Raw genomic sequence first — 18,658 nt, 5'->3', positions numbered from 1 at the left:
AAACATGCTTTCATTTTGACCTGTGAATAGAGAACTCAAATGGAAATATTTAGTCTTTAACAGACATAGGGTTTTAACGGTGGCAGGATTACACAGTATAATGAGGCCTGGTTGGTTAGGTCGGATAGGCCTCGACAAATAGAGGCGTTAGCAGTCTCCCAGTGCTGAGAAAGAAGATTAAATCAATCTGCTTAACTATTCACAAGGTCTGGAAATGAGCTGTGTTAGCAACCTCAAGGAGCACTCAGTAGAAATGTGGTGCTATGCTTCATTTACTGGGTATTGGTCTGCAGTGCAACTGTTCTCCTGAGGTAAGTCATAGGCTACACTGTCAAAAGCTTTAGAATATTAGTTGTAATATTAAATATGCAGTATCTGCATTAGGTGTTTATTCACAGAATTGCATAAATGACCTAGATTTATGTACATTTTGTTAAATGCACTAGAAAGATATATTAGGAATATCCAGTGTTGCTGGAATTGGTGTCAATGAGCAGTAAATAGAGGATATGGTTGTGCACTTAAACTGTAACCATGTAAAATATGCAGCTTTCACGCTGCACCGGATGAATCGATGGACCGTGTAGTTTATCCACAGATATGCTTTTCAAAATGCAAATGGTCATTTAACTAAAGCTTCATTGTGTAACTTATTTCATCCAAATTATTGTTGGCGTAACTCCCCCCCCCCCAACAAGGAATCAGTAAGCAGCAATATCGCTTCAGCGGTTATGATCTTAAGCTTTAAAACAAGCTGCTAGAAGTGACAGAGACGCTGCTGTGCGAGGAAGACGTGTCCTATCCACTGCAGCTTTGTGACACGTGTGCATGAGTCAGGACTCTGAGGATGGTGAGGAAACTTTTAGAGTTTTGGTTTGGGTGCTGTCAAATCGTCTGACGATGGTTTTAATGTTATAGACATATTGTAAGATTGAAAAGTTTCATACTACAGCTTTAAGTCTTAAGTTGCTGATCTTTTTTTACAACAGTTTACAGTGGAAAATGTGGCTTCATGTAGATCCATGGTTCTCAAACTGTGGTACATGTACCACCAGTGGTACACAAGCTTCCTCTGGTGGTACTGTTTGACTGTATATACCAGGGGTATGGGATCAGAGTGGAGCTGAGGAATTTTGACTGAAAATGAAGCAAATAACCCCAACAAAAATGATTAAATAATAATATTAAATAGAGTCACCTTATCTCTTGCTCCATTATAATCTATTTCCGCTAGGAGGATGATCAGCGAGCAAATGATCTTATTAGGAATAAATCTGCCTTCTGTGAAAAGTCTGTAGCTGACTTTGCTCTGCCTATTTAGACTGCTGTATTTTAACGTCGGCAATAATGCCAAGTTACTTTGAGAGCTATTTTCTCAGGCAGTGCTTGGTATAAGAAGTTTGAGAACCACTGTTGTAAATCAGAGTAATACTGAAGGTTGGTTAAATGCAGGTTTGTTGGCTGGTGCCAGGCCCCGCGGGGGGTGAAAAGGTGGTGGAGCCATGGGGGCAGGAGAGCAAGTCAAACTCCTGCTGTGGAAGAACTGGACCATCCGCAGGAGACAGAGGGTAAATTCTCCTCATTCATCATGTGCACAATACATGTATTCTAAATCTAGAGTTGCATTGAGCTGAACGCCTCTACGCTCTCATTCTGTACAAATGACGCCAACTAATCTCTGTCACCAACACACGGGACTCTAATCACAGTGCTATACAATCCACATTTGTTTTGTATATTATTAAAATACTCCTGTGGCAGACCATGTGTTATTAAATCTAAAACTAGCATCTGTCTGTACAACATGACACAAGAAATTGTTAATTGTTAAAATCACTCTTAACAGATAGAGTTCATAATATCTGTTATGGACTGCTTGATTTGTTTAGTAGCTTTTTATTGATTAAACTCGCACCAGTTTTGTATAGTCCAACTAATGCATATAGTCGTGTGTGGGATACATGATTAAAATGGCATCAAAATGTCATTTCATTTATTTTATTTCTATATAAAAATTGTTGTTTACGTTAGTGTGGTAGCTACAAAGGAGTATTAGGGTCATCCAAAAAAAAAAGTCAGGCAAAATAAATAAATAAATAAAAAAAAAACCCGGCACAAGAAAAAAATTAAGTCAGGCAAAAAAGAAAAAAGATTTTAGAATTTAGAAAATATCAAAAATAATTTGCCTGACTTTTTTTTTTGGCTGGCCCTAATACTCCTTCGTAGGTAGCTGGGTGAGGTATAGCAGACAATAGCACAAACATTACTCTGAAGGAGTTAATTATGAAAGTGTATACAGAAAATGGTAAGAATATATACGGACGGGCAGTAGCCTGGGCAGCTATGCGCTCGCGGTGCGGGTCTGCAGCTGGACCTACTTGTCGTAGTCGGACAGCCGCGAGAGTCCAGCGCGCGAGCATCGTGTAGCAATGTTAGCCGTACATGTTAAAACGGCCGTGTTTCTGTGTTTACAGAATAAAAATGATCCTTCAATACCTACAAACTGGAGACTCATTTTTTTCCCCCGTTCCACGTGTGTAACACTTGGTTCAAATGTGTTGAAATATTAGATAAATAACTAATTGGCAGTATTGACAGTAAACATTGAACTCTCCATCCAGGTTCGGTTCTTCATGGAGATCATGTGGCCTGTGATGCTGTTCATGGGACTGGTGTGGCTGAGAAAGATAAATCCACTCTACCGTCAACATGAATGTAAGCAGACAACAACCCAGTTTCCTCTGTGGTTCTTGGCATCATTTTTGATAAATGTTGATCTCAACAGTGATAATGTCTCCTCTCCCTCTCAGGCCACTTCCCTAACAAGGCCATGCCCTCTGCAGGAGCCCTGCCATGGATCCAGGGTATCTTCTGCAATGCCAACAACCCTTGCTTTCAGTACCCCACCCGTGGTGAATCTCCCGGCCTTGTGTCCAACTACAACAACTCCATGTAAGCGTCATGCTGGGTTTGTAGAGGGAGGTGAATTTGAGCCAGAAATGATGAATTCCTATGACACATTTGATCTGGGATGAAAAGTTTAAATGTCTCTGGGTTTCTACTTGTTTTAAGTGTTTTTTGAGCTTTCACCTATTAAGTGATTACAGTCAGTGTGTTACCAAACATGACTAAATGTTTGTGATCTGCTATTGGCATTTCTCCCCAGTCTGGCTCGGTTCTACACAGATGCTCAGGAGCTTCTTTTCAGTGATCCACAGTTTCTGCAGCTCAGCCGCCTCTGGAGGGAACTCAATGCCATGAGCAACTTCATGGATACTCTGCGCTCCCATCCGGAACAGATCTCAGGTCAGAGCTCCAAGCTTTCATCAACATGCTGCAAAAACATCATCATCTGACAAAGCAAGGCCAATGTCAGTGAGGTTACTCCAGGTAGTTGTTCCAGTCAAGTAAGCGTGACTGAAGGAATTACAGTAAAAACATGGTTACATATTCCAAACAACTTCCACTTAGAAAGGTTTGCATTTTGGTGACATACATCTAAATAAGACACCTTTGATGATCTATCTACGAGGATTATGGACAATGGAGTCAATGGTTTTTAAAAAAAAATAAATCCAAAACTAAACAAATGAGTGTTGACGGATAAAAGCTTGGAATCATCATCTTGTGGAAAACCATTTCATAGGATAAACTGTACATGACACCACACAGCTTTTCCCCCTCAGTTCATGTGTCTGCACGGCATAACAGGGTTGCACAACATGGATTTAAGGCTCGTAACTTAAGCTGCTTACTTTCACCACCGGTGTGCTGTTTATTTGGTGTAAAAGCAACAACACTACGCTGACAACCTTCTCTCCATGTCCACTCACTGTGCATCAGAATAGATACTGAACCAACATAAAGTAGTTAAAATAATCTGTTTTTTTTAATTCAACCATAACTACAGCAGCTCACGGTGCTAAATAATAAGGTGACACTGGAAATGGATATTTGCTATGAACCCATTTCATTCATCCAGGGTGTTTCTACTTTGTTGCAGTTTAGCGTCAGTTCAGTTTATTTCCATTTGAATAAAAACAAAAAGAGGTACCATGCAAAAAAGGGGACATATGACAGCAGTATAAAAACAGAAGAGTTATTCAATCAACATATGCTTTTGTAAATTACAGTAGGTTTCACAATGGAGCTTGACAGGTGCATTACCGCACTGAGGATTCTTAAGTAACAGTCACTGGCGTATATGCTAAAAAAAAAAAGAGTGTCATATTGATATGTAGAACTAAAGGAGACAAAGATCTGTGTTTTCCAGATTTGTGTTTGTCAGTGAACATCTTATCTGTCCATGTATCTATCTAGGCCACAACGTAACAGATCAAATGTCTGATGGCGATCAAGTGCACAGGCATTCACATTATATGCCCAAGTCATCGTGTTTGTTTATTTTAACACCATATTCAGATTCTTATATTTAGCATCTGTTGGAACCCAGCACTGCGAGGAGAGAGAATAACTAGACCATCTGCATACATGTAATGGTTTGTCAAGATATGACCAATCATACTGTCAGTTCTGCAGTTTCTTGACTGGTCAGATAAATCAAGATGCCAAGTTTAAGCATCCTAATCATATTGTGTTATGTTTCCAGGCTATTTTATTATATTAATTGTCCTTGAATCCTGAAAGATACCCTTTATATAAAGATATGTTTTGTTTTTCATGGCAGCCTCAGTCTAAGTAACCTGGAGGCAGGTGACGGTGGCTGTTCTTTGACCTAATCCAAAATGTCATGTGGTGTAACACTAGGAACTTGTTTTAAATTACAATTACAACAATCCCTGTCACTTATGCACCTCGGTAGGTTTACCCCTCTCATTTTCTCACATTTCCCTGCTGGCAAAGAAAATCTTTCATGATGGGAGTGGAAATAAAGACTGAGTGCATTTCAGCCTGTGAATGATTGTGTGTGGCCACTCTCATGGACAAATGCGTAGATGGACCAACAGAGCTAAAAGAGACACAGATCCACATTCCTTGCAAGTTCCCATGAGCCCAGAAAAAGAAAAACATGAATCATGTTGAGAACCAAGTTATGTAACTAATGAATTTACCTCATCATGACTGGTCTTGTTAAACAGGAAACATTTCAGAGGACTTTATGTTCATATTTGATCATGAGCAAGTGTGACAAGGTGTGTTGCGCCATATAATAGTACATTCTGAGAGTAATATTCCTCTCGGTAATTATTTGTCTTCACGCTGCATCCCAAGCTCTGAGGTCTAATGACAGGCTGCTTTTAGATGTGCCAAAATCCTGACTAAAAACCAGAGGCAATCGTCCCTTTTCTGTAGCTGCCCCTAAACTTTGGAAGGGGTTACCCATGGAAATTTAATCTGCCCTCACCATTGAACGTTTTAAATCGCTTTTAAAGACCCTTGGCCTTCACTTCAGGATAAAAATAGTCAACCGGAACACTATGTAGTTTTTACCATATTCTATAATGTCCCTATTTTACTGTTTTACTTCTATTTTTTATTGATTTGATGCTTTTTACATTTTATGTTGTTGTACCTTTAAATATTTAAAGCACTTTGGTCAACCTTGGTGCTCTAGAAATAAAGTTGACTTGACTTTATACATGAGATATCTTTAATTGCTCATATGTGGTTGGTTGGCCAACTTAGTCATTGGTCAGTGAAAAGTTAAAAGTGTATCCAAGATAAAAACATTTTTTTTCATTTCCATTTCCACCTTCTTTCCTCTCTCATGTCTACTCTGTATACTGTAGCCTCTTAAGCAAACTATATTCAAGCACAGACAGGCCAAAGGAACAATGAGACAGAGGTGGAGTGTCTCCATCCCATGTCTCTATCCCCTGTAATGCCGTGGATTAGTCACAACTTGCTCAAAATGTTTGCCACTAGATTCGTCCAACTTATTTTGGTTCATCTATTGCACAACACAAAACAGTCGTGTATTGGCGGACAACATATAGCCATTAAACTTAACGTGTACAATTAAAACCATTCATTCCACAAAACGTATGCCCATGTCTCTCTCCGTCTCTCTTTCTCCACAGGCCGAGGAGTAAAATTGGAGACAATCCTGAAGGACGACGAAACTCTGACAGCATTCCTGCTGAGAGATGTTCCCCTGACAGAGTCTGTGGTCTATCAGTTAGTCAACGCTCAAATCAGGCCTGAACAGGTACACACACACACACACACACACACACACTCACACACGTATAACCGCACACTATGATGGGCTTGAATATCCAAAAGTACATATTGTATCACTGTGACATCAACCTGTGCCAGATTCGCAACCAGTATGGAAACTTGCTGTCATGATGCAAGAGGGTGTTGCCCGTTTGGTACAAATCAAAGGCTCTTATAGGGCTTTTGGGACTTTCTGTCTAACTCTTTGAACTATTTGAGAAACAATTTTTAGAATTTCATTTCAATTTGTTTGTTGTGACTATGGAAATATCAATGTTCTTTGCGTCCAACATTAATACAGCATTATACAGTACCTTTATTTGGACGGGGCAGCCACTCTATAATGTTATAAACACATTAATCATTTGTTCACTCTGTTGCATACATTATACATTATCCCAGCTCACAGTCTTTCTTCAGCAGTGATCACACAGCTGAACACATATACATTCACAGACTCACCATGTGTGTGTTTTTTGGCAGGCACATACACTGGCTTTGGATTACCGGGAGTTGATTTAGACATTTCTTTGGATAAAAGAGGAACTATTTACTGTGGCTGTAAGCCAAGATAAAATACTTAAGTCACCTTAACCCTACGGTCCATCTTCTTTTTCCAGTTTGCCTTCGGGGTCCCAGACTTCCATTTAAAAGACATTGCCTGCAGCTTGAACCTGCTGGAGCGCTTCCTTATTTTCCCCAGCCACCGGGCACTCTATGCCGTTCGCAATGCTATGTGCATCCTGACCCCACAACGGCTGCAGATCATTGAGGACAAATTCTATGCCAATGTGGATTTTTTCAAGCTCATCCGACTGGTCAGTGCCTGTTTATCCTGGGATTAAGAAGGCTGATAAGGATGTTTGTTTTAAAGGATTAAAACTGATCTTGCTCCGGTCAAACGTACACAGCTATGAACGTGCACAAAATACTGTCTTTGAGCAACCTCCTGAGATAAATAGCATCTTAAATATTTAGTTGTATACATGTATAAGCTCATTTCCATAGAAACATACGTCCATAGGCATATGCCTTGAGTTATAAAGCTTACACATCTGTGTTGTGCATTATATTGGCATTGACAGAGTTATCCATTTCCTCTGGATAGGCCTGCATGTTTGAGATGCTGCCATTTCTTATGTCATTTAAGTGTTACCTTTTAGCCAAAGTGTGAATCTGTTTATTCATGATAGAACCGAACCATAAGGAGATAAAAAAAAATCCTATTTCAGCAGTTGAAGAATTACACATACATAAAAAGAGTTGCATCTACTGTAAATGATTTAATGACCGTTAACAGTTGTGTTTATTATTGAATCTGGAATTCGTTAAAGTTACAACACTTTTTATTATTTGTTTAAAAGTTGGACTAAGAAATATTATGCAGATGCCCCTCACTGTCAGTATTTTTCTGTGACTGCCTGTTATGTCTGACTTGTTTGGGTTCAAATCACATCTGGATCCAAACAGCAGGCTGAGACAGGCCTGGTGGGTGACATACGGTATGTTTAAAGTCAGGAGACACAATGTATAAACATCTGTAGGTATTTTTATATGGGCTATGACTTGTAGGCTGGGACGAATATTTCTCATGCTATTGCCTTTTAAAGTAAATTAAGTCCTGTGAGCTATACAACACAAAGGCATCACTCAAAATTTCAGACGTGATCATTTATTTATTTTTCAAAAAGTCTGGAATTTTTAGTCGAAATATCATCCTGCACAACATGTTTATTTTATGCATCCATAAACTGTTCTTCAAAAAGAAAAATGATAAATAAATAATAACTTAATTTCATGGAAACATTATAAAACATCACTTATTTGACATATTTGGGGACATGTTTGAGCTAATGATTCAATTTATCATGAAGTAGAATCTGCCCTACGTGTTTCCTCAAATAGAGGCGAGAACTTGTGAAACAGCCATAAGCATTAGCCGGGCAGACTTTGTCTCTTTCTGTAATTCAATTAATGAGGAGACACGCCCCCTTGCCAGTAATCACAGGGTGCACAGGGAGTAAACACGGGTCACGACGAGACAACAATTGCTGCCCTCTGCCTCTTCACCATCCAGACACATCCACAGGCCAAGGGCATCTAGTTATCCCTCAGTCTGTCTGCCTGCGTTTCAGTGAAATCACACACTCTATCCCTCTGTCTTTCTCACACACTCTGGGATAAGAAGATATATCACAGAGGAAGGAAGTCTCCACTGGCAGTTGTGTGTCTTGACTGTCTGCTGTTTCCTGGATAAGTAGCCTATTGTTTTGTGTTGCTGGCTGTAAGATGTGAAAAAAGCAGCAGGACCTCATGAGAAAGCAATGCTCAGCAGATATAAGGGAAATATACTTAAAAGCATGCCACACGTCCCTGCATATTTTATCATCAACTTATTCCTAATATAGTATTTTATTTTATTTTTTGTTCATAAAAATGGCTTTTTCAATTATATCGAAATTATTGAACAACACTTACAGTGGGATGCACGGTTTGATGTTATGGCCAAAAATGTTCAAGATAAAAAGGATTTTAATTAGTCGATATTGATAGTAATTCTGATAAAATGTCAGATCATTAAAGATTGAGTGAAACAAAATCTGAGGCAAAACCATAAATTACAATTATTTCTCACATCTCAGTGTGTTTGTGCAGTATAATGATATCAAAATACTTCTATCTAAATAATAGATAGAAGGAGGAAGATGTTAGCAGCATCCTTTGTGTTTGGAAAAACTTTGGTTTTAATGGGAAGTCATTGGTGTCAGTATTATATAAAGAATAAAGTGCAACTGACAGTCTAGAGAAAGCAACATTTTCATATGATTTTGAAAAAAAGCTACATTAACATAAAACAATATATGTTTGTCTGCAGCTTCCTCTCGTTCTCGACAACCACTCTAAAGGCATTGACATTCACTTCTGGGTGCGGGTCATCTCTGAGTCTTCAGACAAACTGCACGAGGTAAGAGACTCACTCACTCACGCATGTCACACTGCAGCTCCATTCAAAAGTTCACCACCTGCCTATTTTTAGCCCTCAGGAAACAGTTGCTTCCTCTCGCCTGAGTTTTTACGCAAACACAGACAGTAGGGGGATATCATTTGGTGCGTGTGAGGAAGGATAAATCCAGAACGGCCCCATTTAGTCGTTTTAAAATAGATACATCATCATTATGGGACCATCCCGATGGAAACACCAACGAGGCCCCCAGGAGCACTTAAAGCCTCCAGACATTAATGTGAATTAAAAAGACCCACACCCCTCACATTATGGTGATACTTTGTGCAACCGCGGTGGCGTTGGTGTGAAGGGTTTTACGGTTTAGTGTCAGGTCTGTGTTTGTGCAGTTGTAATTTGTGGTTTACCTGTATTTTGAACACCGTGTGTACATGGACGTGTGGCAAGACTTTTGTTTGTTGTGGATGTTGCCATGGAATATTTAGTGTGGTCGACAAGCCGACATCCTGTTGGCGAGACACTTGTCTCTGTCGCGATGATAGCTGCGACAGACGAGGTAAAACCACCCAGTCTTTTCCTTGCTTTGATACACTATGGATGTGCCATTTGGACGATGACAAAGCTGATGAATAAATGAAGTAAATTTATTGCTACTGTATTTGAACGTTTACAAGGTAGCACAGAATTGTAGGCTTTTCAAAACAAAAGGAGAATTTTTATGAAAAGCAGGTTTTCCAGGTTTTATTTCCCTCACTCCTTAATTCAATCCTGAGATAAACGGCAGTGTTTTTTGAGAGCTCCTATTGATAAGATTATACATTACCCAAATTTGATAAGAAGAAGAATACCTAGTATTTTCTTTTATCTTCATTTCAAATGAAATGACAAATGAGACATAAATGATTCAATGATTCAAGGACTTTTATTATGTCATGAGATGAGAAAGTGAAATTTCTAATATAATAAAAAACTATATTAACTCCTGTAAATGTGAGTTTAAGTTGTTCAAACTATTTATAATTTGACTTGATATGGTTGAGTGATATGGATTAAATGACAGTTTTGACAGCTTTTTAAAGTAAAAAAGTTTTTAAAAGATAATTGATGAATGTCAAAAGTCTGTGTCCTTCACAAATTACACACAACTCTTGCCCCTGCCAGTGTTGCTAATCTGTGCTGCAGTAAATTCAGTTCCTTCATTAAGCGTAGCATAATATTGCTCAATAGTTGACAAACTAACAGGAAAATGTCCATCTCTGTTCATGCTGCCTGTTTCCTCTCCACAGTTGTTCCAGAGGAACAGCACAAAAGAGCTTCTCCAGGTCATGGCTCCTCTCTTCCAGAACAATCTGTCCTTCAGGGAAGTGATGGCCGCTGCCTCCCGTCTGGTATGTGGCTACACTGAAGGTGCTTTCTCCAGAGTCACCTCCTTTAACTGGTATGAGGACAATAACTACAAGGCCTTCCTGGGTATCAGTGGCTGCAGGGCACAGGGCCACTACACGTACGACAACAGCACAAGTGAGTGCGACATTTCCAGATCCTGTTTCAGTTCAGAATTCCTTCATTTATTCGGTCTACCACACAGTTCATCACACAGTTGTTGGGTAAACATGGCAAATATTTGCTACTGTTAAGTGGTTGCCAAATTCTTATCAACATACATACTGTGTGTGCACTTTTGACCTTTTCTTGACTTGTTGTTGGGTTTTATGAGAGCGCCTATAGATAGGGTTATTTATTTGTTATTTACATTACCTAAATCTAATTACAAGATAGGGTATCTGGGATACCTAGTAATTTGTTTCATCTTCATTTCAAATGAAATGACAACTGTGGGGTTTTCCCAATGTGTTGGGACATAAATGATTCAAGGATTCAAGGGTTTTTAGTGAATAGAGGGAGGTGGAGCAATCATTCAACCTTAATACAAATGAACAAGGAAGAAATCACCATTTCAAAGTAATCTTGGGTTTCCCCAAGCCTTCTGCAGTGAACACATTTGACCTTGTCTTGACTTGTTGCGTAAAGTAATGTCATAACAGTAAGAGTAACAGTGCACTGTACAATGTTAAATCTTTGCCTCCAGCTCCGTTCTGCAATGACCTGATGAGAGAACTGGAGTCCAACCCTGCCACTAGGATTGTGTGGAACTCCGTAAAGCCTATGCTGATGGGTCAGATACTCTACACCCCTGACTCACCGGCTGTCAGACAGATCATACAAAATGTAAGCTGCACATAAACCTGGTGTAATAACATGGCTTTAATACATTTTAAACAGTGGAAATCAAAAACTCTCTACAAAGATGATCATCATAATAAAAAATAAACAAAGAAAAACAATCCTAAATCACCACCATTTTCACTAATCCATCCTTATCTCAGGGTTGCTCCAAGGCTTCTGCAGTGAACAATGCATTTTCCCTCAAAAGAGGATCAGCTTTCCTCATGTCATGTTCAGCCTTTTGTATCTAGATGTCGATGCTTGTTGGTCAAAGCCCTTCAGGGGGGCACCAGTCATGGATGGCTTCTTTGCAATGGCAGAACACAAGCTGATCGGCTGTGGTGACTACCACACAGTCAACTGGCGCCATGGCTTTTTCAAGGTTATGTAAGCAGCCGGGTCTGCCCTTTAGAGATGTTTGATCATGCTCACAAAGAGACACACACTTGTGTTTCCTACTTCCCAACCTTTTATGCCCTCTTTGTTTTACCCTTCTCTTAGATTTGGATCTTAATTGCTCCGAGACAGTAATGAGCAAGGGGTTAATCCATTACTTTACGAGACCAAAAATATGACCTCTCTCGGCCACTTGTCTGCTTCCTTTGAACTCTGTCATGCATCAGTGCATTGCATGAGAAACGCTAAGTGATGCACTGTGGCTTTAAACATGTTGTCATTTGAACGCTTCCTTGCCCGACCACAAATGTGGGGGGGGACAGGATGTTATCACACAACATACTATTTCGATTTCCCTAAAAGCATCAAGGTTGATAGTATTTTGCTGCAGCTAAATTTGGTATCTTGGTAATTATGGCAAATGTGGTTATTTTACAACATACTTTTATACACCCAACATAGTGAATTTAAACTGAACATTCTACTTTGTGCTGTTGTCCAGGACTTAAACACATAATGTCATATGACAGTCCTATAAAGCTTGAGTAAGTCACATCTTTGAGCAGGCAGTCTTACACGTAATTTATGTCTGTGTATGACTGATTTTTGACAAATACTGCAATTGCAATATGACCCCTAATTATTATGATCCGAAAAGCAAGAGTTTGTGGTCATTGAATTCCTGCAGCACTGCTGAAGTTCACTTTAGTGCTGTTTTGACACATATTTTGTCTGTATTGAAAAATGAAAAAAGTGTGTTTTTGATTTTTGGTCGTATTGTGATTTTAATTAGATAGCAATTAATGCTGCAGCCTTATTTTAGTGGTGATCCGTGGCCTTGACATAGGTTTGAGCTCTCTGATTGCTTCTCTTGTTCAAATGTTAGATTTGCCTTGTGTTCATATCAACATAGATGCTAAGTTGGATGTCATGGCACAACAGTATTTATATATTTAGTAGATAATTATGGAAGTGGGGTATTACTTGTTGCACCAATAAATGGACTATTCTTTCTTAAAAACACTGTACATGTTTATGCAAAGAACATCCTACAACCAGCTACAATTTCCTTTGACTGCCCCCTAGGACAACCGCCACCGCCACCCCCACTCCCACCCCTTACTATTTTGAACTGCCCCTAGGGAATGAGGAAGTGCTCACTTGTGGGAACCTGACTGAGATTCACTGGGCAGACTGAATGCGTTCGGCCAGTTGTCACCAACGGCCTCCATTATCACCCGGGCTCCATTGTCCCCATTGTCACCCAAAATCAGACACACACTAGAGGAGTTTAATTGGGTGTACTCTTGAGCGCTTTCATCCCCCACTGCACATGGCCGAATACTGAAATAACAAGTGATTGGTATTTGCCATGCAAAGCACTGTACCCACACACAGCCAGGGTTTTAACGATAAGCGTGCGGTAAATATTTGACGATTTGGCACAGAGTGCATTTGTTGCACAGTTGCCACTTATCTGAGTGGGCCCGCGGGAATTCTTTGTGTGAGAATGTGCATGTTGTCTTTTCAAAAGGCCCTGTTTTCACAGAGAGTTTGATGTGGGAATGGTATGTAGCAGGAGATTGGGAGAGCTGTGACAGTGTGAGTTTGAGAATGTGTACACATGTGCACATCTATATGTTTCAGGGAATTTGGTGGGAATTTCTTCCATGTGAATAAATGTTGTCTTTTTATTTTTAACTGGATATTTGTGAGAATTGTTGTTTGTTTGTTTGTGTGTGTGTGTGTCTGTTTTTGATAATAATATCCTGTGTTTTTACTGATACACCAACCTTTCAAAATAACATCTACTCACACGCATGCATGTGCAATCACACACACACACACACACACACACCCTCTGTCCTGCAGGCTAACACTACATTTGAGGAACTGGAGAGGCTAAGGACAATGGGGAAGGCCTGGGAGGAAGTGGCTCCTCAGATCTGGGCTTTTTTCCAAGATGGAATCCAAGTCAAAATGATTCGGGTAGGACAACAAAGTAAATTTAGAATTTGTTTTTTTTACTAGACAGGGCAGAGAACCAAAGATACAATTTAATACAATATCACAGCATTTAAACCACTTTAACTTTAGTTGTGGTTTAAACTTACCTTTGGAAATTATTCATAAAATATGATGCTATTCTACAAAATGCTGTCTTCCTTTTAAGGAGAAATAAAGGTTATTTGTGCACATCCTTTTGTTTCAGGACACCATCTGTAATCCATCAGTGATGGATTTTATTGACAGGAATCTAGAGGATGCGCCGTTCTCCTCCAAACACATACTCAACTTCCTGTACAACGGCCCGCCAGAGGACCGGCCAGAAGACTTGCCTGATTTTGACTGGCGAAACATCTTCAACCTCACTGACAGAGTCATCAGGATGCTTAACCAATATGGGGATGTAAGTTGGAATATTTAAAAATGTTTTGTGTATGCAGACCTGAGAATTATAGGTGTCTGGATGTGACTTACATCCAATTAGGCAATCATGTGGAAACAGCAGTACATGTCATGGCATGATTGTATGTGTTCGTCAAGCTGGTTTCTGGAAACATTCTAGTTTCATGAGTCTGGATTTCTTCTAAAGCTGCAGATGGTAGCCTCAATATTTGGCATGAATTCATGGACACAATTTGCCTAATGTGAACAGGCCAGGCAATAATAACTGTAGGCAACAGTGTACAAAATTTGACTGACAAGTCAAAGAGGGCTCTAAATTTCCAGATCATTTTTTGCTAACTCTTTAATCCTTACCCCTGTCAGAGTCTTAAAGAAAGAATGCAGCTTGTTTTTCCACATTTCAGTCCACTGAGAAAGTTGAGTTTTAGGGCAGGCCTATTCATGAAATAATCCATTTAGGCACAGGAATTGTCACTTGTTTTTCGATACCACTGTCAGCTCAGTACTCTAAAAGTGATGTGAGAGTTTACACAAGCTGTCTTTACGCTCTCTGCAATTTGTCTTCCTGCCCAAGGACGTGGATGTCTACCCAGGTGGGAGAGAGCCAAAGATACACACCCGTTGTCAAGTCTCTTTTGTTTACAGCTGAAGGAGGGGAGGCTTAAAGAAAAGAGGAAAAAAAAATCACATACCTTCTTTAGTGAATCCTTCCACATTTAAGGTGCGCCAGTGCATTTGGAACAAAGTTAAAATCACTCTTTCCCCTGCGGAGTCTAATCTGGATGAGAGGCCTATCGCCCTGGGGGGTGACATGGGGGGGCACCTGGGGGCATGGCTGGGTGGATGGTTGGTGCTCTTTGTTTTTGTCCCCGTTGAAGCTTACAGCACTTGAGTGTGACAGAGAGAGTGGGAACGATTGAGGCCGATTAGATACAGCTGCCACTCCATCCACCATCCTTTATAGAGCAGCAACAATGACCGTGGGCTCGATGGCTGGTTGGCCGCATGTTGGTGGCATGCATGCGTATCTCACAGCACAGGGGGGGCTGTGCAGTAAATGCTTGGATGAATTAAAGTGACGGCCTTTAAATACTGTATTTTGATTGCATGCCATTGTTTGCAGGGCATGTTTTTTTTGCACGTGTAGGTGCGTGTATTTGTGTAGGATAGGGTTTGGGGCGGGTATTTAGGCTCTTTGAGATCTTTGTGATAGTTGTTTTTGTGTGTTTCCTCTTCAATCAGAGCCCTCCCTATTTGCATTAGCCCCCAGTGAATGGCTATATCAGACATGCTTTTCAGAGCATAGACAGCCATTGCACAAATGTCACAGCAAATTACTGATCTATGTGAATGGTAAGACTAGACATTAAGTTGAGGAATGTCTGGCATGCTCTTACTGAAAACACAAACATTTTCAGATTTCCGGAATTTGAAATGCCACTCTGGTCTTTCCTGTAGAGGATGAATCATACTGTGATTCCCTAAGTTTTACTCTAGCACAATCAGCATATCAAGATTCCAGTTCAACCAAAGTTTAAGCATTTATCAATTTAACACTTACATAAGCAAATGTAGAAGAAAACGAAGAAGGAAACGTAAGATGGGAAACTTTCACTGCTTTTTCAAAAAGCATCATTGTGCAGCTTCACAAACCTGCCAACTTGGCTGTGGACTTGTTGTATGAGTTGATTATTCTCACCAAGGTTCAGAATCTTGGATTGGAATTCAAGATTCTTTGAAAACTGTAAGACATGTATAGCTTTCAATTGTTCATGCAGATTATCAAAAGTGATTTTCCTTCTTCTTCTTGTCCCCCACCCAGTGTGTGGTCCTGGACAAGTTTGTGCCTCTGCCTGATGAGGATACTGTCACTTATCGGGCTCTGGACATGTTGGACGACAGAAAGTTCTGGGCAGGCCTTGTCTTTGTCAATATGTACCCTTGGACTACCAGTGCCCCGCCTCATGTTAAGTTCAAAATCCGAATGGATATTGATGCAGTGGAGCGCACCAATAAGGTCAAAGACAGGTTAGCACTGAAGTCAAGTGGAAATAATAGGTTTAGTGTAATGATGATAGACTTTGATGCTAAATATGTATGTGTTGCACAGGTATTGGGACCCTGGCCCCAGAGCTGATCCCATGGACGATCTTCGCTATGTTTGGGGTGGTTTTGCTTACCTTCAGGACATAGTAGAGCATGCAATCATCAAGACTCAGACAGGAAAGGAATGGCCACTGGGTGTTTATCTCCAACAGATGCCCTACCCTTGTTATGTGGATGATCTGTGAGTGAAAAACATAATTTTTTATTACAAATTTGAAAGTTGAATTAATGATTTAGCTTCACAATGCTTAGGCATCTATTGATTGTAAGCACACACTCATCAGTCCCCCATCTTATTTCCTTCACCTCCTTCCAGCTTCATGCTGACACTGAACCGCTGTTTCCCCATCTTCATGGTACTGGCCTGGGTCTACTCTGTGTCCATGATTGTCAAGAGTATCGTTTTAGAGAAGGAGCTCCGTCTGAAGGAGACCCTGAAGGTCACAGGGGTCACCAACGGTGTCATCTGGTCGACCTGGTTTATTGACAGCTTCATCATGATGGGCACTAGCACCGCTCTCCTCACTGCCATCATCATGGTAAGGAACATGGAAAAGAAGTACAATAACAACATGGATGTAGTGTGGTATTCATTTTCTCATCAGGGGTTAATATTATAGCGCTTCCTCCTCCTCTTTTCTAATGCTTTTTCCAACTTAATAATAACAATGGTAATGGTATGGCATTAAGGAGTCAATATTACAGTAATACCATGTAATCTTCAAAGTAATATGCAGGTAGTTGTGACAATAACTATAGGCTACCATCAGTCTAATACCTTCACATAAAAAAAATGTGAATTAAAATTGATAATTACCACATTGTAATGTTTAAATTCATGCTCCCTTAAGTCCTGCACACATTTGATTTGTTACTAAGTGATTCTTGTAGAAAGAACATGGTACTACCATGATATTACTTTCCTATTGCAAAATTATAACCATAATGTTACCATATTGTAATGTTTGCTAGTTGCTATTTTTAGATTTCAGACTGTAATCCACATCCTTAATGGTTAATGCAGTCTCTGTGATTATGTTAACCATCCTAGTTATAAATGTCAGGATATCTTTATCAGATCAATTCAATAATAAATGATAGTGACTCACTGATTACATACTTGCACCTGTTAATCATTACTGAAATAGCTGTGTACAATGACATCATGGGAATAATGGCAGTGGCCTCAAAGGAATGAGGTGGTCAATAATAAACAGTTACACCTTTGGAAAGTCACCACTTCCTTCAACATAATATGATGGGGTATTTCGACCTCTAGTGGTTGAAATGTGAAAAATACCTTTGAATTCTTCTTTCCTTCCAAATAAATGTATTCAATTTTTTAGCAATAAACAAATGCCAAAAAGGTGACTCTCCAAAATAGACTGTGTAGTTGAGAGCATCAGGGTGTGTATGTCGAGTACAATACAATTACATGAAGAGCACAACAGAAAAGATGTAACTATCTCAACTTAACGCAGGGATCCTGTATCAGACATAGTATATACTCAATTTGGACTGATTTTAAGGCAGAATGAGACAATATTACCATTTCTCCTGTTTTCACTGTATATGGATGTGGCCAGGAGAGACTTGGTGACATTATACACCAAGTCAACATCATTGTCAACCCTGACTTTAGTGACTTTGGTCACTAAATATCTTACACAAATAAATCAGGATTTATGCAGCCACGGAATTAAATCCCACAGCTTCTCTGAAATGTTATGTTTTATATAAAAAAAAAATGACTGCAACAATACATTTAATACATGAACAAATACAATGCATGCTACATTTTCATACAGTGCAAATGAAATAATTTTAACATGACTGCAGGAAATATAAAATCAAAGAACTAGAACTTGCTTGAAAGTAATCGATTGTATGTAGTTTGTATCTAGTTGTACATTTTTATAGTTTAATATTTTCTTTTGTCTTTTACTTCTCTTCTACGAGTGTATATGATTTTGCAAATGTAAACTACAGTATACTTAACTCATTGATGATGAAGTTAAAATGCCGGAAATTCTATTTATTCTATTCTATTCTATTCTAAATACATGTCTCTCTGTGTCTCACTATGGTCCACAGGGAGGACGGGTGCTGAACTACAGTAATCCAATCCTCCTCTTCCTCTTTCTCCTCACCTTCACCATGGCTACCATCATGCAGTGCTTCCTCCTCAGCGTCTTCTTCAACCAGGCCAACCTGGCAGCAGCCTGCTGTGGCATTATTTACTTTGCCCTTTACCTCCCGCACATCTTCTTCTTTGCATGGCAGGATTGCATCACCAAGGACATGAAGATCCTGGTGGTGGGTGTCATAGGAATATAAAAGGCATTAAAATAAGACATGATGATGATTTAGCTCCTT

At 39.7% G+C, this 18,658-nt stretch overlaps 1 protein-coding gene across 5 annotated transcripts in view; it reads left to right on the top strand.

Moving 5' to 3' along the window:
* Positions 1 to 224: 224 nt before the first annotated feature.
* The window catches only part of abca4a (ATP-binding cassette, sub-family A (ABC1), member 4a), a 31,469-nt gene continuing 13,035 nt past the window's right edge, over positions 225 to 18,658 (top strand). For 4 of the 5 annotated variants that reach the window (XM_058632336.1, XM_058632328.1, XM_058632312.1 and 1 more), the window contains exons 1-16: positions 225 to 311; positions 1,453 to 1,568; positions 2,622 to 2,715; positions 2,811 to 2,952; positions 3,167 to 3,306; positions 6,042 to 6,169; positions 6,804 to 7,001; positions 9,059 to 9,148; positions 10,432 to 10,666; positions 11,235 to 11,374; positions 13,640 to 13,756; positions 13,980 to 14,177; positions 15,999 to 16,204; positions 16,287 to 16,463; positions 16,599 to 16,821; positions 18,377 to 18,598. In XM_058632336.1, the coding sequence (XP_058488319.1) occupies positions 1,503 to 1,568; positions 2,622 to 2,715; positions 2,811 to 2,952; positions 3,167 to 3,306; positions 6,042 to 6,169; positions 6,804 to 7,001; positions 9,059 to 9,148; positions 10,432 to 10,666; positions 11,235 to 11,374; positions 13,640 to 13,756; positions 13,980 to 14,177; positions 15,999 to 16,204; positions 16,287 to 16,463; positions 16,599 to 16,821; positions 18,377 to 18,598 (2,376 nt within the window). In that variant the 5' untranslated portion in view covers positions 225 to 311; positions 1,453 to 1,502. Of the gene's footprint in view, positions 312 to 1,452; positions 1,569 to 2,373; positions 2,534 to 2,621; positions 2,716 to 2,810; positions 2,953 to 3,166; positions 3,307 to 6,041; positions 6,170 to 6,803; positions 7,002 to 9,058; positions 9,149 to 10,431; positions 10,667 to 11,234; positions 11,375 to 13,639; positions 13,757 to 13,979; positions 14,178 to 15,998; positions 16,205 to 16,286; positions 16,464 to 16,598; positions 16,822 to 18,376; positions 18,599 to 18,658 lie in introns of those variants that run through there. The other variant, XM_058632320.1, reaches the window with a different exon arrangement.

The sequence above is a fragment of the Solea solea genome, chromosome 1 (genome assembly GCF_958295425.1).
Source record: "Solea solea chromosome 1, fSolSol10.1, whole genome shotgun sequence".
In the NCBI taxonomy this organism is placed as follows: Eukaryota; Metazoa; Chordata; class Actinopteri; order Pleuronectiformes; family Soleidae; genus Solea; species Solea solea.
The sequence above is the reverse complement of the archived record's forward strand: the minus strand, read 5'-3'. Positions and strand labels throughout refer to the sequence as shown.